This window comes from Tachypleus tridentatus, chromosome 13, assembly GCF_004210375.1.
Source record: "Tachypleus tridentatus isolate NWPU-2018 chromosome 13, ASM421037v1, whole genome shotgun sequence".
NCBI lineage: Eukaryota > Metazoa > Arthropoda > Merostomata > Xiphosura > Limulidae > Tachypleus > Tachypleus tridentatus.
Window position 1 is genome coordinate 30,934,725 of NC_134837.1, and position 20,978 is coordinate 30,955,702.

At 32.6% G+C, this 20,978-nt stretch overlaps 1 protein-coding gene across 1 annotated transcript in view; it reads left to right on the forward strand.

Moving 5' to 3' along the window:
* Nucleotides 1-241: 241 nt before the first annotated feature.
* Nucleotides 242-20,978, forward strand: part of LOC143238345 (semaphorin-1A-like) — a 124,788-nt gene continuing 104,051 nt past the window's right edge. The window contains 2 exon segments of the mRNA XM_076478497.1: nucleotides 242-658; nucleotides 20,270-20,459. Of these exon segments, the coding sequence (XP_076334612.1) occupies nucleotides 20,342-20,459 (118 nt within the window). The 5' untranslated portion in view covers nucleotides 242-658; nucleotides 20,270-20,341.

The window sequence follows — 20,978 nt, forward strand, 5'->3', positions numbered from 1 at the left end:
TTTCATATGCTGGCTTGGAAATTAAATATTTTTCTCAAATGTTTAGTTAACTGAAAACAAAAAAGCAACTTCAAGTTAAAACGCAGTTTAGTATAAACGTTCATAGTTCGCTGAAAACGAGACAAAAATAACGCCTATTTTCACCTCAGATATAGAGGGCTCTGTTTTCTGAAAAATCTATTATTTTTGCACTGCGTCAGTCACGTGACAACACCTTTAGCCAATCAACTGACGAACGCATCAAGGAATCAAACTAGGCGTCTGGCAAGTTCAATTTCAAGGAATACAGTGAATTGCAACATGTAGGGAAGTTTGAAATGTCATGTAGGAATATTCTTTTTAGCTTAGCTCTATTCTTGTTGTAAGAAACATTAGCAACATGTACAATTTTGAACTGATATCAAAACAGTATACAAAATACAACTGATTATCTGCTTGGTTCTGGGTAACGTCAACAAAGTGACGCGCTAGTCGCGCGGCATTAGGGGGAGCTTCTGATTTCTGTTCGGGTGCATTATATGAACTTGTACTACGACTAGTAGTAGTGATGGCTACCGCTGTTCTATTTCTGGAAAACTGAAGTTCGCCAGAACAGCTTGTAGGCGAGTGAGGGCTTTCTGGCTAATCAACGGTATCAAAGCCCAAGGCAATTTCAGAGGTGACAACTGAGCTTAGAAATTATAAACATTACGATTTGTTTTATTATAGATGCAGATGAAAAAATTCTAAACATAAATGTTTTGTTGCTGTTACTTAGTGTTATTGTTAGAATTGTAGAGTATAAGGCTGTTTTTAACATAAAGTTAAAAGGGTTGATGTAACTTAAGTTGAAAAATTAAAATTAAGAAAGCGAAACAGCTGTTTTCCAATCATTGATCATTTGTTTGTAAATGGCAGTGTTTTGTAGACAGTGTTCCTAATAATAGGAACTTAAACTTTTAAAAGTAGTAGTGCAACTACTTAATTATTTTGATGAGAAGTTGAGTAGTAATAAAATGCTGTAATAATAATATATTTGATTCTAAACGTCGGGTTTAAGAGTGTTGTCAACAGGCTACTAGTAATTTAGTTTTGAATATTTATTCCCTGGCAATAAATACAATCAGTGGATAAGACAAGCGTTTACAGTCTGTTAGATATGATGGGATAAATCGGTGGTTTTTTAAAAACAATTCTGGAATGATATAAACTTTTAACTTTTAAGGAAGCTAACAGTGAAAATGATGAATTTGTAGAGCTTGCAGGTTGGGGACTATCCTAATTAAACTTGGATTAATTCTGATTAAAAGTTAACAAACGGGATTACATACAAAAGTTGTAATAGTTTTCAAACGAGATCCAAGCTCTTTTCAGTGTTCACTGTTCTTTCTTCCGATGAATAGTAGGGAAGGGTAAGTCAAGAAAACTAATTGATACAAGAGGTTGATAAAGTCATTTAAAGAAAAGTTTTAACTTAATTGTGTCAGGAATACTGCAAAGAATTAATGGTGGGAATAAAATTTAAGTAGGTCACTAGGGCTGAATGCTAGGCTTAATTTAATTTGTAAGGATAAGCAGATTGGCTGGTTGGACTGGTGGGATCAGTTCAGTGGGAGAAAGGAGTTTTTTTTTTTTGAATGGATAGTTTACATTTAAATAGGGTAGGGGCTGACTTGTTTGCAAGGGCAATCAACACAGCTGTAAGGGAAGTTTTAAACTGATGAGGGCCAGGAAAAACTAAATGCAAAACAAACAAGATGTAGAGAAATGTTTAGCATAGGAAATGAGAATGAAGTATTTCTAAGGATAAGTTTAATAGTTGCAATATATCTATTTAATAGTATTGTTGTATGCATGTAACTATTCTGCAGGGTGTGGATGGATCTTCATCAAAATTGGAATGGAGATTCATTAGGTCAGTGTAGGATGTAATACAAATTTTCAGTTTTATGTTCTTTTTACCACTATTTTCCCCCATTTAGATGATTATTCACCAAATTGATATGAAGGTTTGTTGGATTTTCAGGGAGATGCATACAGATTTTCATTTTTGCCCTTTTTTTTTACCTCTATTTTGCTCCCTGTAGATGGATCTTCACCAAATTTGATATGGAAATTTATTGGGTCAATACAGCTTTCATGGGTGTTTTTGTGTTTTATTACATATAAAATGGAAGCAAATTTTCTCTTGAAAAAAGAACTAGATAGAATTTGATTGAGGTGTTCAAGATTGTAAAGGGACGTGATAATGTTGATGCATCATCTTTTCCTATACTTAGTGATGAGACCAGGAACACGAGTATGAAACTTAGAAAGGCAGTAATGTATTTTATGTCAGTGAAAACTACACTTCTATGAACTTGACTGTCTTTTAAAAGTAAAAGATAAGTTTTGGGAATTGTGTATCTGAATATAGTTTTGAGGAATAAATGAGCTTTTTTTTTTGTATTAGACTTGTTAAGTCATTTATGCTACTGTATTCAGTTTTATTGAGGTAACATTATTAATTTCTATTAGGAAGAATTTAAAATATGCATACAAAGCTCTATACCTGAAGAAGGTGGGAAACTTGCAAAGGAAGTGTTTTTATATATAACCAACAATAAAAAGTCTTAAACTGTTTTTAAAGAAAAAGTTATATTTCTTAAGAATTATACATGCACTGATTTGTTTCTTCATAGTATAACAGAAATTACCCTTCTGAATCTGTGTAAAGTGCCATCTCCTATTACTGACAATGGCAACTCAGTCCATAAGTCAGTTTACCTGTTAAGAGAATATATCTGCCTTAACTAAGAACCTAGCCAGCTTTTTTCAAAAATTTAGAAGGAGAATCAGTGATGTTGTGAAAAGTAAAGAGAAAGTTTAAATTCCCTTTCAAGGACATGTGTTTGTGTGATAAGGCAACTTTGAAGGACAATATATTCTTGTACAGTCCCAATGTTATAACAAACCTTTATTTTTTTTTATTGATATTGTAATGGCTAAAGAACTAAGGCTTATAAAAAGTTGGTGATAAGTGATTGTACACAAAATTAAAGTATACCTGGCATATTGAATGATGAAATATGAAGAATATGGATTATAAAAGGGAACAGATTCAAGCATTATGATAAAATACCAAAAATACCAAAAAATGTTTAAAATTTTGTTTTAAATTAGATATAGATAAGCCTATCTAGACCAGTTCCCAAACATGTAACAAAACAAAATTTGTTTAACTTCATCAATTTTTATATGTATGTGCACCAAACAAAAGATATTGGTCATGAGGTCCAGATTACAACTGTTGTATCATATTTCAGTTAACTGAAACAAAAAAAATTATGGATGCAAAGAATTGACTCAAAAAACCCACAAAAACAGTATTATAGTGGGCAGTATAATAGCACAGGTGAACTGTTAAGAATCAATATTATCAAGTAAGAAATCTCATTAAAAAATGTGATAATATACAATTTAGTTAACTAATCATGAATATTACTTTTAAACCAGTATTGTTTTCAAACCCTTGAATATATGCTATCACTCTCCTTTTGGCATGCTTCATTGTAGGAAAAGCTTCAGTTAAACAAAACTCGTGTGTATGAACATATATATACACTACTGGCCATAATTATAAGGCCAATGAACATAAAGAGAAAATATGCATTTTGCATTCTTAGGCTCAACCACTAAACACTTATTTGAGTAGCACTTCGAAAGATGAAAATAAGAACAGGGAAAATAAAAATAAAAAACTAGCTGGTCAAAAGTTTAAGACCATACTAAAACAAGTTCTAAACAGGGTAGGAAATGCCCAACAAGAGGTCTCAGTAGTGAGTTGCACAGCTGTCACTACAAATAACTGCAAACATTTGCTTTGGCATGGTTGATATCAGCATTTGCAGAAGGCTGGCTGTAATGTTATTTCAAGTGGTAAAGATGACTTCATGAAGATCATGCACTGTTTGGAATTGACGTCCATTTCCATAGACTTCCCTTGCCATCCACCCCCAAACACTTTCAATGGAGTTCAGTTTGGGCAAACACGCTGGATGGTCCAAAAGAATCACGTTATTCGTCAGGAAAAAGTCCTTTGTCCTGCAGGCATTGTGGATTGCAGCATTGTCCTGCTGAAAAATCCAGCCATTTCCACACAGGCGAGGGCCTTCAGTCAATAAGTATGCTCTCTCCAACATGCCAATGTAGCCAGCTGCTGTTTGATTCCCCTGTATACCCTGAAGCTTCATTGTTCCATGGCAGGAGAAAGCACCCCTGATCATGATGGAACCTCCTCCACTGTGTCTTGTAGAAAATATCTCAGGTGAGATATCCGTATTGTGCCAGTATTTTTGGAACCTATCTGGACCATCAAGATTAAATTGAATTTCTCATTCTGTATCCCTCAGAGTCTTTGAAGAAATTTGCAACAGTAGTTTTACTTTGCCCAGTCTCACCAGCGATGGCACGTTGAGAGAGACCTTGCTTTTGCAGCTTGAGAATTCTGCCACGTTCAAACTCTGTCAACTTTTTAGCCTTTGCCATGTTTTTACCCAATGTAACACAGATGTTGACAATGCTGATGCTTGAACACAAATGACTAAATTTCGTTATGTGTTTACCGATTAACGATTTATTTCAGTATGGTCTTAAAACTTTTGACCAGATAGATATGATTTAAAACCTCAGCTGCAATTTCCAATTTGTAATAGGTGAATTGAATAGTTCTATTTAAATTTTGTGTTATTTCCATAGTAACAGTTACAGTTATTTAGATCTAAACACACTCATTTAAAATGGTTGAGTAGAGAAGATTTTATGTATGAAATAGGTGGGTTTAGGGACTAAAAACAAATATTAGGTGGTCAAGAATTTACTGGTGTAAAAAATAATTTAGAGAGAATGTTTTGCTTGGAGGAATATTCTTAGTGGTTTTAGTTTTTGTTTATTCATGTGTGTGTGTGTGTGTGATTAAAACTAAAGATATGGAACACAAGTAAAATTACAATTTATTCACAAGCTGATTTAAAAAAATCAGTTATTTATATGAACAGTTTTTTGTAGGACACAAATCAATGTTATTGTAAATGTATCATTTCTTATTTATTGTTATAAGCCCAGTGTGATGATACTAAGAAAGAAAATATAACATTTGGAAGGAGATGAATCACAGATACAAAAGTATTGGTGGATAGGGCTACATTTAGTCTTGGTTTTGTTTTGTGGCTGGTTAATAAAATGTTGATAGCTGGCAGAGTGGCTTTGACAGTCTTGGTGGGTTTCTGTTACATTGTGTCTTAGGTTCATATATTTTAAGAAATATTCTTTCAGGAAGGTAAAGAAAATATTCATGATGTAAAAATGTGTAATACTTGTTATGGGATTAGGGAAATATAGATTAGGCTTAATTCTCATAAGAATGCAATCATCAGTATTGTTAGATTATTTACACTGACTATAATGTTATTTTAAATTTCCTGTGCATTGCTAAGATACCTCGTGTTTTTTACCTTATGATATTATTAATCTGTTTTGAAGAGTTTGTGTTTTAAAAAGTTAGTTTAGACTGAAGTACAAAAAATTTGGTTATACAATAGTTATGGAAACAACCTTTGTTTTAAAAGAAATATTTCTAATCACATGAGTAATCTTAATCAAAAAAGAAAAACAAGGAAACTGGTATGAGTTATTTAAGATTAAGGCCATCATTCATATACTTTAATTGTTGAGTAGCAATTTAAGTATTTGAATTTCATTACACTATTGTGTAATATAAACTCATCACCTCTATTGAGTTATGATGAATATTATTTTATATTGTAAGTGCAAGAAAACGTAAATGATTTTCCATTTCTGATATTACTTAAAAAGGACCAAAATGTAACTATGACCATGGAAAAATTGTACATTTTTGCTGTATGAATATTTGAGTGATTTTAAGGTAGCTTTATAACACATGGACTTTATATCAGTGATGGCAAAATTGATCAGTATCTCATGTTATGTCAAAAATTAGCTTCATCATGAAAACCATGTTAGTATGAATGTAACTTTTGTTTCTTTAATTAGATTATATTTGAAATCCACCATGTTTTTAGTCTTTTAAAATACCTTATGTTGATAAATTACCTTCCTAAAATTGCAAGGAAATATAAAATAGACTAGTAATAAAAATAATTGTTAAAAGCATCATTAAGCTACATTCATACTTCTAACAATATAAACCACAGTGAAAAATATTGTTAACAGTGGTTATACTTATCTGATGAAACTGCATTATAATTTTTTTATAAGAACATGAAGTATATATGATTATCTATACTCATTTCCATATTTATTTTTAGTTTCACATTTAAATAAGTAGTTTGCTGTGATTAGATTAGTTTTTATTTATTTATATTTTAACTTGAATTAAATAACAGACTTGTGTTAGAGCAATATTGCCTCCAAATTCAATTGTTTAAATTTACCTGATAAGTGGAAACTATAAAGAACTAGCGTATAGCTTGTAAAAAATGACAGGGCAAGTACTATCACTCTTCACTCCATAGTATACCCTAACCTCATGTTTTCTAGGTAACTGAAACAAATACTTTTTTCTAAAATCAAGCTTGACCAACAAAGAGACATAAAAGTGCAGTCGAGGCAGTCAAACATTGGTAAATTCCTTTGTGAGCCAACCAACATAATGATCATTCATGCAATGAATTTATGATGTATTCGTAGAATAATTATTGGTAATCATCAGTTATATTAACAGCTTTTAATATATAAAAAGTTAGTGTAATACACTCAAACAACAGCTTTTGTCGTATTGTCATATACCCTAACCTCATGTTTTCTAGGTAACTGAAACAAATACATTTTTCTAAAATCAAGCTTGGCCAACAAAGAGACATAAAAGTGCAGTCGAGGCAGTCAAACATTGGTAAATTCCTTTGTGAGCCAACCAACATAATGATCATTCATGCAATGAATTTATGATGTATTCGTATAATAATTATTGGTAATCATCAGTTATATTAACAGCTTTTAATATATAAAAAGTTAGTGTAATACACTCAAACAACAGCTTTTGTCATATTGCTCAGCAACAAAAGTAGTATCTAATATTATTAGTCTTGGTACTGAAAGTATAAAATAAAATGTATTAACAACATATCTGGAAAAAATATTTATTGAATTTTTAATTTAGAGTCTCCATTGATAAATTTTATGCACATGGCTCAAGGCTAGGTGGTTTTACACTGCACCTTTACTTTAGGCTTATTATATCAACATTCACTACACTTATAAGGTTTCACAGCCTCCTTACACCCTTGTCACCAAAATTATAATGGGCAGACAGTAATCAAACTATTCTCTCTGGATAAGTGCACTTTGTCTTTTACAACTTCTATTTTCTAATATAATAAAGCTAGATCTGTCATTACAAAATTTTACTTTTCTGTATTTTACAAGAGTAGAATAGTACTTGTCATTACCGTTTTCCCTAAAATTTGAAGTACATTTTCATATTTCTAGTGTCAGAAATGATATCTACCTTTCAAAAATCCTTCTTAATAAGTAAATTGTGTTAGATTTGTCATTACAGAATTCTTTATGCCCCTTTACATTAGTTGGTTTTATTAAAGAATGTAAAACAAAGAATGAGGAAGCTGGAAATTGAGAATCTAATCTTTCTCCACCTAACAGATAAAATAATAAAATGAATACAATTCTAGTGAGATTCTTATCTATCGAACTACCAGATGAGATAGTAAAAAACTGAATACAATATTAGTGAGATTCTTATCTCATCACCTACCATATGAAATAATAAAAAACTGATTAGAACTCTAATGAGCTTCTGATCTCTATCCACCTACTGGATAAAATAGCAAACAACAGAATACAACTCTAGTGAAATTCTAATTTCTTTTCTCCTACCAGATAAAATAGCAGAAAACAGAATACAACTCTAATGAAATTCTAATCTCTCCTACCAGGTAAAATAGCAAAATGAATACAATGCTTTAATTCTTTACGCCTACAACACGTTAGATTTATAGATTAAAAAAAAAGAGAAAAGCTATTGTTTTAATTAGAGAATACCCCTGAATTTGTGCTTTGAAGGTTTTACCTTGTAGCCTGTAATTCTGAAAATTACATTTCCATCCTTCCCGTTACATCACACAAACAGATGAGCTATATATACATGATTCATATACTGAATTTTAAATCCTTAAAACATGTTTTCCACAGAAACGATTCAAATTCTTTAACCCTTTGAAAGACTTGTGTATGTATGAACAAATTTTGTCCCGAGTCATAATTTATATTACTTAACGGTGTATGTTATTAATATGAGCTAAGGCACAAGCAATTTTTCCTTTTATTTGTTCTTTGTATGTTTCTTGGATATTATTAGAATGATGTGCAGTTGTTTAGTATATTTAAAGTTTGAGAGCCAGCCCATAAACAATATAAAAAAACAACTTAAATATTGATAGAACAATTTTTTCTCTTTCAGTGTAACCCTTTTTTAGTGTTTGTGCTTTCATCTGAAAATCACAAGAATAATCTTTCTTAATGGTTTCATTGTCTTGAAATGTAAAGTTATCAAATGTTTATATGACACCTTTATTTTTACTTCTATAATTTTGGCAGTTTTTTGTTATTTGTATTCTATGATTTTGGAAATGTTTGTTCTGGGGATCAAGTGATATAGGTCTAAACCAAATTGATTACAATAGTTGATATAACAGAAAGAAGCAGCAATTCTACAGTGGTTACCAAAACCAACTTATGGATTTATCTATACACTTGTAAATTGATCAATATGCTTTGTAAGTTGTGAGCTAGTTATCAAACAGGGATGTTTTTATAAGGTGTTCTTGAACTTGGATATTTGTACTGATACTGTTAAAATTTACTTGTTAGTTAGTGGTCTATTTGTGCAATAACATAAAGGTTAACTACACGTGTACATGCTCCTGTGCAGACTTAGTGTATTAATTATATATTAAAAAAATTACAAGGTTGCAGGACAAGCTGCAATGCAATTCAGACTCTAATATCAAAAATGACCTTGAAATTCTTGTTTTACACTAGTGTTCCAAGATCAACTGGTATCTTAACCAGCTCAGCTGCCAGGCTCAAATCCCGAGTAGATAACTCTTGTCTGTTTTTTACAGGTTAAAGTAATAGCTATGTAAAAAATGTTTATATCAAAGTTTAATTCACATATATAGATAATTTTATGACTGATCACAACTGATCTATATTATAAACCAAGGTAGTGATAGGAATCACCCAGTAATTTCTTAAACATTCTAATAAAACATACTGGATAAAAATAGTCTTATAAAGCAGATTTTTGTCTTGAAACAACACTTAAGAACTTTTACCTTAATGGCTAAAGCTGTTAAAATATTGATAATATCAAAGTTGTTTTTCTTATTGTTAGACATAATTCATCCATTTGTTGTTTTTGTTTTGTAAGCCAACAGAACAAATGAAGAACATTTTATTCGACTGGAGGCAAACCTACTAAGAAAACTCTTGAACAAGATGTACTGCTACTTATATGTTGGTTATTGAAAAAGGAGAGATTTTATCTTTTTTGTAGTAGAACCACAGATTAAAGTTCTGGTCATGTTCATTGTGAATATTTATTGTCTTGATTGTTGTAATACTAGTCCAGTAATTGGCTCTCAGTGTTAGATATTTCAGAATGTGTGAGACAAGATAAAAGTGAAGTTATATCACAAAGAAATACTAAATTGCAGTATTCATAATTTGGTGGTGTGTGTTTGACAGTGTCATGGCTTGCACTGCAATATGTGCAGTTGTGTTTTACTGTGAATAGTTGTCTAGTAGCAGCTGTGTATTGATAACACATGCACAGTTTTTGGTAACTTAAAGGTCATGATCTATTATACACGGAAATGAACCATTGGCTTTAGTTGTACATATGTACTATGCTGCAAAGTGTTATGTGAACACTACACAAGGTGAGTGTAATAGTGCTTTTCCCATTGCCTCATTGTTTGCAGTATACTAGTCAGAAAGGAAGTTAATATATCAAGCTATCCCATAAGTAATGTCCAAAAATTTAATAGAGAAAGTGCATCATCATTTCTGTCTTTGTAGAAGGCTTTAATGACTAAAATATGTAGTAGGATGTGTATAAAAATGTTCAGACAAATAAAAGAAACTAACCCAACTCCACTTTTTCAGATCATTAGTCAAATAAATCCTTATTGAGATGGATGTGTCTGAGGAGCACATGAGGCATATAATGCTTTGAGTTTAAAAAAGGCAACAGTGCAGCAGAAAATACATTAAACATTCAAAGTGTCGAAGGTGGTTTCAGAAGTTCAGATCAGATGACTACAGCTTAAGTGATGCACCATGTTCTGGTCGTCCTGTTGAGTTTAATGATGACTAGATGTTGGCTGATCTTGATGAAGATTGTGCTGTAACAGTTGAAGAACTAGCATAAAAACTTAACCCATTCCACAGTTCACCATCTGCAACAGCTTGGAAAGATGTCAAAACTTGTAAAATGGGTCCCCCATGATTAGAGAAAAGCCACCCTTAGATCAAAAGGGGACATTTGCACTTCTTTGCACTCTCGTGAATGTAACTCACCTTTTTTTAGACAGATTAGTGATTGGAGATGAAAAAGGGACATTATAAAAATGTTAAGTGCTGCAGACAATGGCTCAGTGCAGGTAAACTGGCTAAAGCACAGCCCAAAATGGACCTCCACCCTAGGAAAGTCTTGTTAAGCGTTTGAAGGGATATTGTTGTTATGATCCACTTTGAGTTGCTGCCACTCAATGTAACGATTACATCAGACTTCTATTGTCAACAGTTAGAGTGCTTGAATGTTGCACTGAAAGAAAAGAGCCCTGCTTTGATCAGTTCTAAAGGTATTGTGTTACACCAGGATAATGCGCTGCTACATACAGAAATGATCACATCTGCAAAGATTGAAGAGCTAGACTGGGAAAAACCTCCACATTTTCCTTATTCTCCAGACCTTGCCCAATCTGATTATCATCTGTTCTGAAGTTTGCAGAAGTGCCTTGTTGGAAAAGAGCTTGGAACACACGAAGATGCCAAAACTATCCTCTTTACATTATTTTCCTCCAAACCTCAAGAATTTTATAGAAGTATCATTGAGAAGCTTGTGAAATATTAGCAGAAAGTAATTAATAGTAATGGAATATACGTTATTGATTAAATAACATTTAAAAGCGTTTGAAATCCTTTATCTTTTCATGAACCTAAAATCGGACATTACTTAAGGGATGACCTGATACATTATGTACATTTGCTGCTTTTTTTGTTCAACAGTTTATGCAGCGAGTTGTATATGCCTTCAAAACTGAACTTAAAGCATTGAAAAAGTTCGTAAATTATTTGCTTCACACATTAAATAAATCCAGTAATACAAGTTTAAACGTGAAGTTTTCTGTGTCTTGAAAAGGAAGTCAAAATTAGTAACACTTAAGCAGTATTTATATATTTTATTACTGCAGGTCTTATTTTAAGAAAGAGAGAAATTTTCTAAACATTTCCTGAGTATATTTGCCGTAAAGAAAATGTTGTTTTTTTTCATTTATATATATATATATAAATATATATATATATATAATAAAATGTACGTAAATTGTGTCTTATTTTGGTAAATGCGTAATGAGATAAAGTTAAAATATTTACATGTGTTTTTCAAAACCTGCACTATCATTAAGGTTTACTAGGAGTAAATGACTAATAAAGTTATCGATAAAGGTCAAGTTCTTCCATGGAGTTATTGTATCTCCAGTTATTTCAGTAATTTATTTTTACAGTTCCCTGATGAGGACATAACCTTTCCTGAGTTTTTACATGGTATAGAATCACAGACTGTCTGTTGACGCTTGGTCTTGTTCAGTTTTTTGTTGAATTTTTTTACATAGTTTATGTGGTGTTAAACTAGAAGCTAGACAGCTATATATTTCACAGTGTAAAAATACATTATGCAGTTTTGTGAGAAAAAACGGTTTCACATTTGTGACATGGTTCAAGGTTGAGGTGTTTTTATAAAAGAAAACAGATATGTTCTAAAGAATAATAGTTTAAGAATATTCAGTATTGTCTCTTAAAAATTTCTCGTTCAACTTGGACATATTTGTGCTATGAAAAACGAACACCGACACTTATTACCGAAATAATGTTTTAAATATGTTGACATATACAATGAGTATAACGTGACTGTTCTTATTTGAAGATGTATAGTATAAATTAAGCGTTCACCTTTCTTGTGCTGGCAGATTAACCACGCAGTGCTTCATTCTAGAACTTCCGGTGGTATCCCAACAGGAAACACCTGGACAGTCAGTTTTCTGTCCGTGGTGTGAAGTCTGCCTCCCACCCAACCAAAACCTTGATAATAAAGTGAAAGATGAATGCGATGTGTGCCGTTGTACGAGAGTGTACAACTTAGAAAAACGCACATTTTGTATTTGAATACGTTCTTTAACTTTGCTGATAGCAACGTTCATATTTTGTGATGAGCGAGCACGCACGCATCGAAATATATTTTTCACAAAAAGTACACAATTTTGTTGAGGAAAAAGCTCCTGTTTGTAAAATTTTTGAATATAACGAACTTTTTTTAGTCATTGGCAAACTTTTAAAAATTAACATATTTTAGCGTTCGTTATGTTTTGTTCAATAGTAATTAATTTACACGAGTTTCTGAAAATGGCGACCAAAGTAATGGAAGCAATAAGACGCGAATGTCAGTAAATAAAGGCTGTGAATAAAACTGATCGAGGATTTTTCGTTATTAAAAAATAATTACGTGAACCATCTTTTACATTTGTAGGTCATTATTTGTAATAGTCAAGTCTATGATGTAGGTATTTTGATTCGTTGTACACAAAGAATTGTGCGTAATTTTTAACGAGTTTGCAACTGGTATTTTTACCTAATGGCTGGATATTTCGTATTTATGTATTCTGATTTGTAATTATTTGAACACATTTTATACATGCATGATGTAGCATTTTCGTTATTGTGTGATTCATACCACGCATGATTCATGAGTGATACGAACATTATTATACGTCACACAAAGCACCCATAATCACAGTGCTTTATTTCGTAATCGTTCGAATGGACGATGATGTATTTGGTGGGAAATTATAATAATCATTAGTTGAATATTAGCGTGGCGTTTCTCATAACCTCATTTTACCAGACATACGTAGTTATGCCACTGAACTCGCAATATACAGGTTCGAATCCCCGTTCCATCAGACATGCTTGCCCTTTCAGTCAGGGAGACGTTATAAATAAGTGACGATCAATCTTACTGTTCGTTGGTAGAGTAGAGCAAGAGTTGGCGGTGAGTGGTGATGACTAGTTGCCTTCCCTCTAGTTTTTCGCTGCTAAATTAGCGACAGATAGCCATTGTTTAATGTTTTGCCAATTTTGAAACAAACCAAATCATAACTCTCCTTTTGGATTCCGCTTAGCCGGAGTTGCATTAAAACGAATTAATATATTTTGTAACTTGTAAAGGTTTGGGGAGTTTTGTTTTATTTTACATTGGGTTCAAATAAACCGTACCCAGACAGGTTTTTTCTTAAGGCTTCTATGTATAAAAGTTTCAGCTTTATTCGTAAAAATTGTTTGGAAATTTGAGAAAACGAACACATTTTATTCTGTTATTTTGTATTAAAATTCACGATGACAAGGAAGCCGCTTGAAGTGTGTATATAATCAGAGGTTGGGATTTGCTGTTTTTAACGCAGTCCTTCTTCATGATTTTGTTTATTCATTTAGCTTCATTTGGATGTAGTTATTTAAATAAAATTTATTCAGTGTATGTGAATGGTCGCTGATTATGTCGCACCTTCCATTGCATTGTTGAAACTATATAAAGTTAAATATAATAGCCTTAACTCGATGTCACATTAAATTGAAACTATAATTCAGCCCAGCAAGCTGGTTATAGTAATTATATTGCTGCTAACGAAGTAAAATGTAATAGCAGAAAATAAACATCATATTTTGTTTCGTGTTCGTGTATTTTATTTATGGCTTAAATTTATGGTCGTACATATATATAGGCTGGTTATGACCTACTGTGTATATATTTTAAACTTCCAAATAAATAACATGCTAAGCATGAACTTTGACTTGCATAGGAAATAACTCCTGACCATGGGCTAAATGAACAAAGGCTGGTTGTTATTGGAAAGTGTGCGGAGAAATCGACCAATCACTTTGTTAGTTGACCATGCTACTAACCGACATATAGGTTGAGAGAAGTCGTAAGGTGTTTGTAATTTCCTAGCCCACTGACGTCTTCCTGATTTCCCCCTCTTCATTTCCCTAAAGGTCGACAACGTAAAACTTTTCAAACAACATTAAAGTTGTTAAGTACAACAGATGCTAGGTTACTTTTATATTGATAGTTTAAGTGGATAATTTGACCAGCGTTAGAGATTCTAGAAATCTTCATCAATTTATAGGTAATTCATGTTATGTCGTTATGTTAAACATTTCTAATGTTTGAGTAATTGTACTATTGTATCAGTTTAAATATGCTTTTTGTAGTTTTCTCGAATTTTGTGTCGACCAGTAAGAATTATTAGTGTTGTGGAGGGTGAAAAAAAAATAGTCTGAGAAAGTTACTGTACAGTGTGTGTCTATAAAGTATAAATTTGATATTTATCCTAATTTGTTTTGCAGATAATTTAGTTTTTATATTACTTTGACGGCTGCATACAAGTCAGTTTTATATTTTAAAAATCGTTAGTGGTAAACACGTGTTTTGCAGACATGCGCTTGAACACAGTGTTATGTCTGTTGTGAACCTTCAAATAATAAACCTCAATATAAAATGTTCACTACGTGGTTCTATATTCTTCTTGGAAGAATTTGATGAATAACTTGAAGTTTAATTCCCACGAAGTAATGTTTAGTTTTCTGAATAACATGGAATATATTCCTCACGAATTGATGTTTACAGAAGATGTAACACATGTAACTGATTAAATTTGAAATAAGGAGCAACATTTGAAAAGTATATTTAAATACTGAGGGTCAGGTTTTGCATTAAGTACGTATCTTTCATCGAAAGTTAGTTATTGTTATGTAACATACACTCATAAAGTAAACGATTTCCAAAAACATAACCTTGCAATACTTACAATCATTTGCTTCGTAAGAACAATAAGGAAGTTATATTTCAGGTGTAAAGTTTATACCATGTGTATCTTAGTGTTAACCTGAAGATGACCTATGAAAGTCGAAACATTGTTCTCTGGTTATCAATAAAAGTGTTAATACCCATACCAGCCGTTTTGAGATACAATTTTATTTTAAGTGGGTTTCTCGTCATCAAGAATTACTTACACCATATGCTTAAACTGATGAAATCAGAAGATTGGGTGAATGGATCAAAAAGATCAAGTTCTGACCACTAATTCCTCATTTAATTATCGTAATTCTCGAGGTGTCTTCGTTTAATCCTCAGAATTATCTGTGCTTTTATTTTAAGTTTTGAACTACTTGTAATATCCGCACATTTTTACTGGTAGCATACAGCTGGAGGGAAATGTTTTATTGAGTTTATGTATGTGTATATGTTATTTTTCGTACCAGTAGAGAACCAGTGATAAAATTGCTGGATTGTGCACCCGAGAGTCCACTGGTCGCCCCTCATTAATGCAATAAAAAAAGTTCATTTTCCTCGTTTTGAGGCAGTGGCTTATTAGAATGACAGTCAAATCCCAGTATTCAGTTATGTTTGGCGGTGAATTCTATTTTAAGATTTTTCATGTACACCATTCGATCTATCACTATGAAAATCCAGTTTGTATTGTTACATGTTTAGTAGAGAAATACATGACAATTGTTATGTTTCACGACTGGAATTTTGATTGAATAAGGATATTTGTGATAAATGTTCCATATATCAAAAAATATATAAGTTTTTCGGAACTAAGAATGCTGTTGAGCAACGTAACGCTGCTTGTCTCATTTTGCTTCGGTTTTTGTGCATTAAATTCTTTAAAGTATTTCGAGTTAAAATTATATATTAATCAAATTAAGATTTGTATAGAAATGGAAATTGAAATCCAGTAATTGTCTTCCTTTGTAAATTAATGATGCTTGTATGAAACTTGAATGTAAGTTATGAATAACATGAAGGCTCATGGAAAATCGGCCACGGTAGATTTCGACAAATTTCTGATCTAGAAACCAGCCGACAAACTTGGATCCAGATCCAGTATAGAAAAGTTACAGAATATATTCAATTTGTGCAATTATTAAGATAGTACACTAACTACATCTCGGGTGGATTATTGCAATTAATGAAAGTAAAATAAAATAACTGGTATCGTTAGGCCCAGCAGGTTGCTTCAGAATAGGCTTAATTTACTCATCACTACAATGATAAGCAGAAGCCTCACTGCTTTACTGTTTGTACCAGAAAATGGAGCTATAATTATTTACTTTCACAGCAAAAAGTGCATGCAAACGATTACATGATATCAGCAACCGTTTGATAGTATTGCCTGAACTACCTTTGATCCTGTAAGAGTTTTAAACACGCGCTCTGATTAGTTGAATTGAGAGGAAGAACAACAACAAAATGGCGCGAAATTATTAACGTATTGTTGCAGCTGCAGCGTCTCGTTTCTGGAAAAGGAAAATGGACAGAAATAAACAATATTAAGTGCTGAATTCACTATTAAAATGCTGGAAACAAAGTTCGATTCTGGACTTCTAGAACGCTCGAAAACAGTTTCGTACTTTCAACAGTCCAAAACTGTTCTAGATTCAAGTTTTATTTAGCACATTTCTACTTGCAAATAAAATGGGTAAAAAATACTGGACACCATGATGAACATTTAATCACCATTGCAACCTGGCGCCCGGAATTTAAGGCCTGGTTTTTATTAAGAAAAAGTTACTTAACTAATTGAAAAGTAAGAACAAAAATCCAACTGAAAGTTACTTTTTTGTTCAATATATTTGTTTTGCAATTTAAAAGTTTCCAAACGATAAAACGATTAGAAAGGAGAAAAATCTGTAATTTAGAAATTGATACAGCATCATAAGCACACTTTATTTGTCGGTGGAATAAATTTTCAAGGAATATGTTTTTAATACTTTAATTGCCTGCTTGAAAAAGCCTTTTGTCTATGATATTTTTTTATTCGAATGAGAATAAATGTTGCCTTCGTACAGAATGAAAGGCTCGGAAACTTATTGGATTTTTCGTTCACCGCTGCCTTTCAGATCGATCTGCGGTGCAGCCGGAGTTCTCGACCAACGTACTATTTTACTTGTGATCGTGTTGGTTGGGGCTTGTAAGAAGACTGCAGTTTACCCTCGAGCCGTCCGTAGAGGACAACCTGCTTGCTTTTTATACGGGTGTAGCATGGATGGTGTAATTACTACGAGTGAATGCTTTATCCACATGGCGAGAGCGTGTTGGTGCTGCGGAGAAGGGGGGGAGCTACGCTAGGGGAATAGGGGGTTTCTTTAGTGTGCTTCCAGTCGTCCGATCAAAGCACAAGGCGTCAGCAAACGAATGAGAGAAAAGGTGAATAAGTGGCGCGTGTTAACACGAGGTTGTTGATCTACAGAGTATCTTACGAATTTGACGTGACATTTATCTACTGTTTGGGTGTTTTTCGTACTCTTTCAGCAAATTAACATATAGGTGACTATCATGCAGGGCAGGCCATGACCCCCATCCCCAACCTTTCTTTCTAAAGGAAATTAAATGTCTTTGTGCAGGATTTACAATACAAATTGTTGAAAATCTAGACGTTGAATTGAAATATCTGTGGTAGTAATATTTTTGTTTGTGTAACTATGTCCGTTATTTCGTTATCGATGTAGTTTTATATATCGAGTGACTCTTGATGGAACTTAAGCATGATATAATGTGAACGTTGTGCAGGTATTTACTTTCAGTGATTCCCCCCCCCCCCCAAGTTTGCGAAAAAATGATAAGAAATATTAGGATGTTTGAAGCCTATAGAAACTGTCATATGTAACAAGAAAAAGGCAGTTAGTAACTTTATGCTATATATTGAACATGTAATACGTAAATTTTACTTTGTCTTGTAGGTTTCATACAAAACAATAAAAATAATCTCACTTGTTCTATATATTTCGTATATAACAAGAAAATAATTGTTTTATTCCTTGTTTATAAAATATTGTTACAATTAGAACGTTTTTTCTATTTAGGTCTTTATGATTCTAGATCATTAGAAGATATGCAGTTCTAACTTTTGTAAATAAGTGTTAAATTGGTATTGTACCCTCAACATTAAAGTACATTAAACACTGACATTTCACGAGATGTCCAATTATTATGGAAATAAGTGTCCACAGTGTCTTGTTAAAAGTAAGAAGCATAGAACATGGTATAAAAATCACAAGTCTTTACTGAACATGTTAAGAAACAAGATCCTGTAAAGTTGATAATGACTGCTCTTTCTTCATTCAAACCATGTGGTTTTAATTATTTCAAGATAAATTGTAAGTGTCCAAAAGGCTAGGGTGTTCGAATATTAATCTGAGGGTTGCGGGTTCGAATCCCAGTCACACCAAGCATACTCGCCCTTTCAGCCGTGGGGCCGTTAGAATGTGATGGTCATTTCCACTATTTGTTGATAAAAGTGTAACCCGAGAGTTGGCGGTGAGTGGTGACAATAATCTACCTTCCCTCTAGTATTACACTGCTAAATTAGGGATGGTTAACGCAGATAGCCCTGGTGTAGCTTTGCGCGAAATTAAAAGAAAACAAACGTACAAGGAAGTTTTCAGAATTAAACATGTATACAAAAACGCAAAATCTTTTGACCCAAGTACTTTTGAAAAGTGGACCTTTCTTCATCAGGAGCAAGTAAAGTCCATCTTTTAGAAGTATTCCACTTGTAGAGTCTTGTGTTTTTTGTCTTAAGTTGAATTTTTTAAACCTACATGTTTTCCTATCAACGTAAAGTGCTATATGTAGAGATAGATATAAAGGTATTAAGGAAAATAATATAATCAAAGATAAGTTACTTAATTGATAGGTCGAGATATTTAATGAAGAGAAAATGTGAAAGTTACATGAACATTTTGTTTCATATCCGTAGCTGTGTTCTTTTAATTGTATTTATGTATACTTGATGATAAAGGCTACTTTACAAAATTTACTACAAGTATTTTGTAAAAGTACAAACTTTTCACTACATTTTTAAAGTCAGGATTTCACTACTAAGAAAAGGAATTCCTAGGTTCCTTTATAGGATATCTCTATAGAAGATCTGTTTCAGGGTTTCACTACTAAGAGACAAGGAATTCCTAGGTTCCTTTATAGGATATCTCTATAGAAGATCTGTTTCAGGGTTTCACTACTAAGAGACAAGGAATTCCTAGGTTCCTTTATTGGATATTTCTATAGAAGATCTGTTTCAGGGTTTCACTACTAAGAGACAAGGAATTCCTAGGTTCCTTTATTGGATATTTCTATAGAAGATCTGTTTCAGGGTTTCACTACTAAGAGACAAGGAATTCCTAGGTTTCTTTATAGGATATCTCTATAGAAGATCTGTTTCAGGGTTTCACTACTAAGAGACAAGGAATTCCTAGGTTCCTTTATAGGATATCTCTATAGAAGATCTGTTTCAGGGTTTCACTACTAAGAGACAAGGAATTCCTAGGTTCCTTTATAGGATATCTCTATAGAAGATCTGTTTCAGGGTTTCACTACTAAGGGACAAGGAATTCCTAGGTTCCTTTATAGGATATCTCTATAGAAGATCTGTTTCAGGGTTTCACCACTAAGAGACAAGTAATTTCTAGGCTCCTTTATAGGATATCTCTATAGAAGATCTGTTTCAGGGTTTCACTACTAAGAGACAAGGAATTCCTAGGTTCCTTTATAGGATATCTCTATAGAAGATCTGTTTCAGGGTTTCACCACTAAGAGACAAGTAATTTCTAGGCTCCTTTATAGGATATCTCTATAGAAGATCTGTTTCAGGGTTTCACTACTAAGAGACTAGGAATTCCTAGGTTCCTCTATAGGATATCTCTATAGAAGATCTGTTTCAGAGACGATATTAAAAAATGTGAAATCAGACAAGAAATACCATTGTAAGTGTATAAGTAGTTTAATAGCTTTTAACGCATTTAAAATATAGTTCTACTGTGCAAGATGCAACAACAGTTTCATATCACTGACTGATAACGTGACATATGCGCACGTTATGTTGACTGACTTTTATTGATTAGTTTTCTTTTGCAGGTACTAAACAAATACATTGCAGTGACTGATGTAATGAAGGGTTCTGGTTGAAAGTACTGAACCACCTGAATCATGGTGAACATTCTTGGGCTGTGCACTAGACATCAGCTGTTGCTTTTTTTCCTTTATTTTATTGAATCACGAGGAGCATGGCAAGATGGTGTCAAGCCCAAAGTCATTCCAAAACTCCGTAAGTTTTTCATTTCTGTTCTAGTTTCGATTAAATGCAGTTGCTTTTCATTTGAGTTTCCGTGTTTAGTATGAAGTTGAAATCAATAGCTGTTCTATTCATAGTGACAAATAGAGCGCAGTATTAGTTGACAAAATATAAGTATTTGTTTGTTGTGTATTAAATATATAAATAACAATTACACATTTTTGTGAAGTGAGTTTGTTATTTAAAAAGTGAATTATTTCAAACCATAAGGTTGGAAAATTTTGACAAGGGATAAACCATTAACCTTACATGTGATCCTTGTCTATAATTATATAAAACAACTATTATAAAAGCAAAAACTAAGCTGAGTAATATAATTCCATTGCAAGATTTGTTATTTGAAATTTTTGGATTTCAAAATTTGGAATATTTGCTACATAAAATATCATTGTCACAACTGTTATTGCATAAAACAAGTTTGACATCCATCCATCCATCCTGTTTTGTTGTGTGACTGAGTTAAAGTAGAAATGTTACGGTTATAGTATTAAC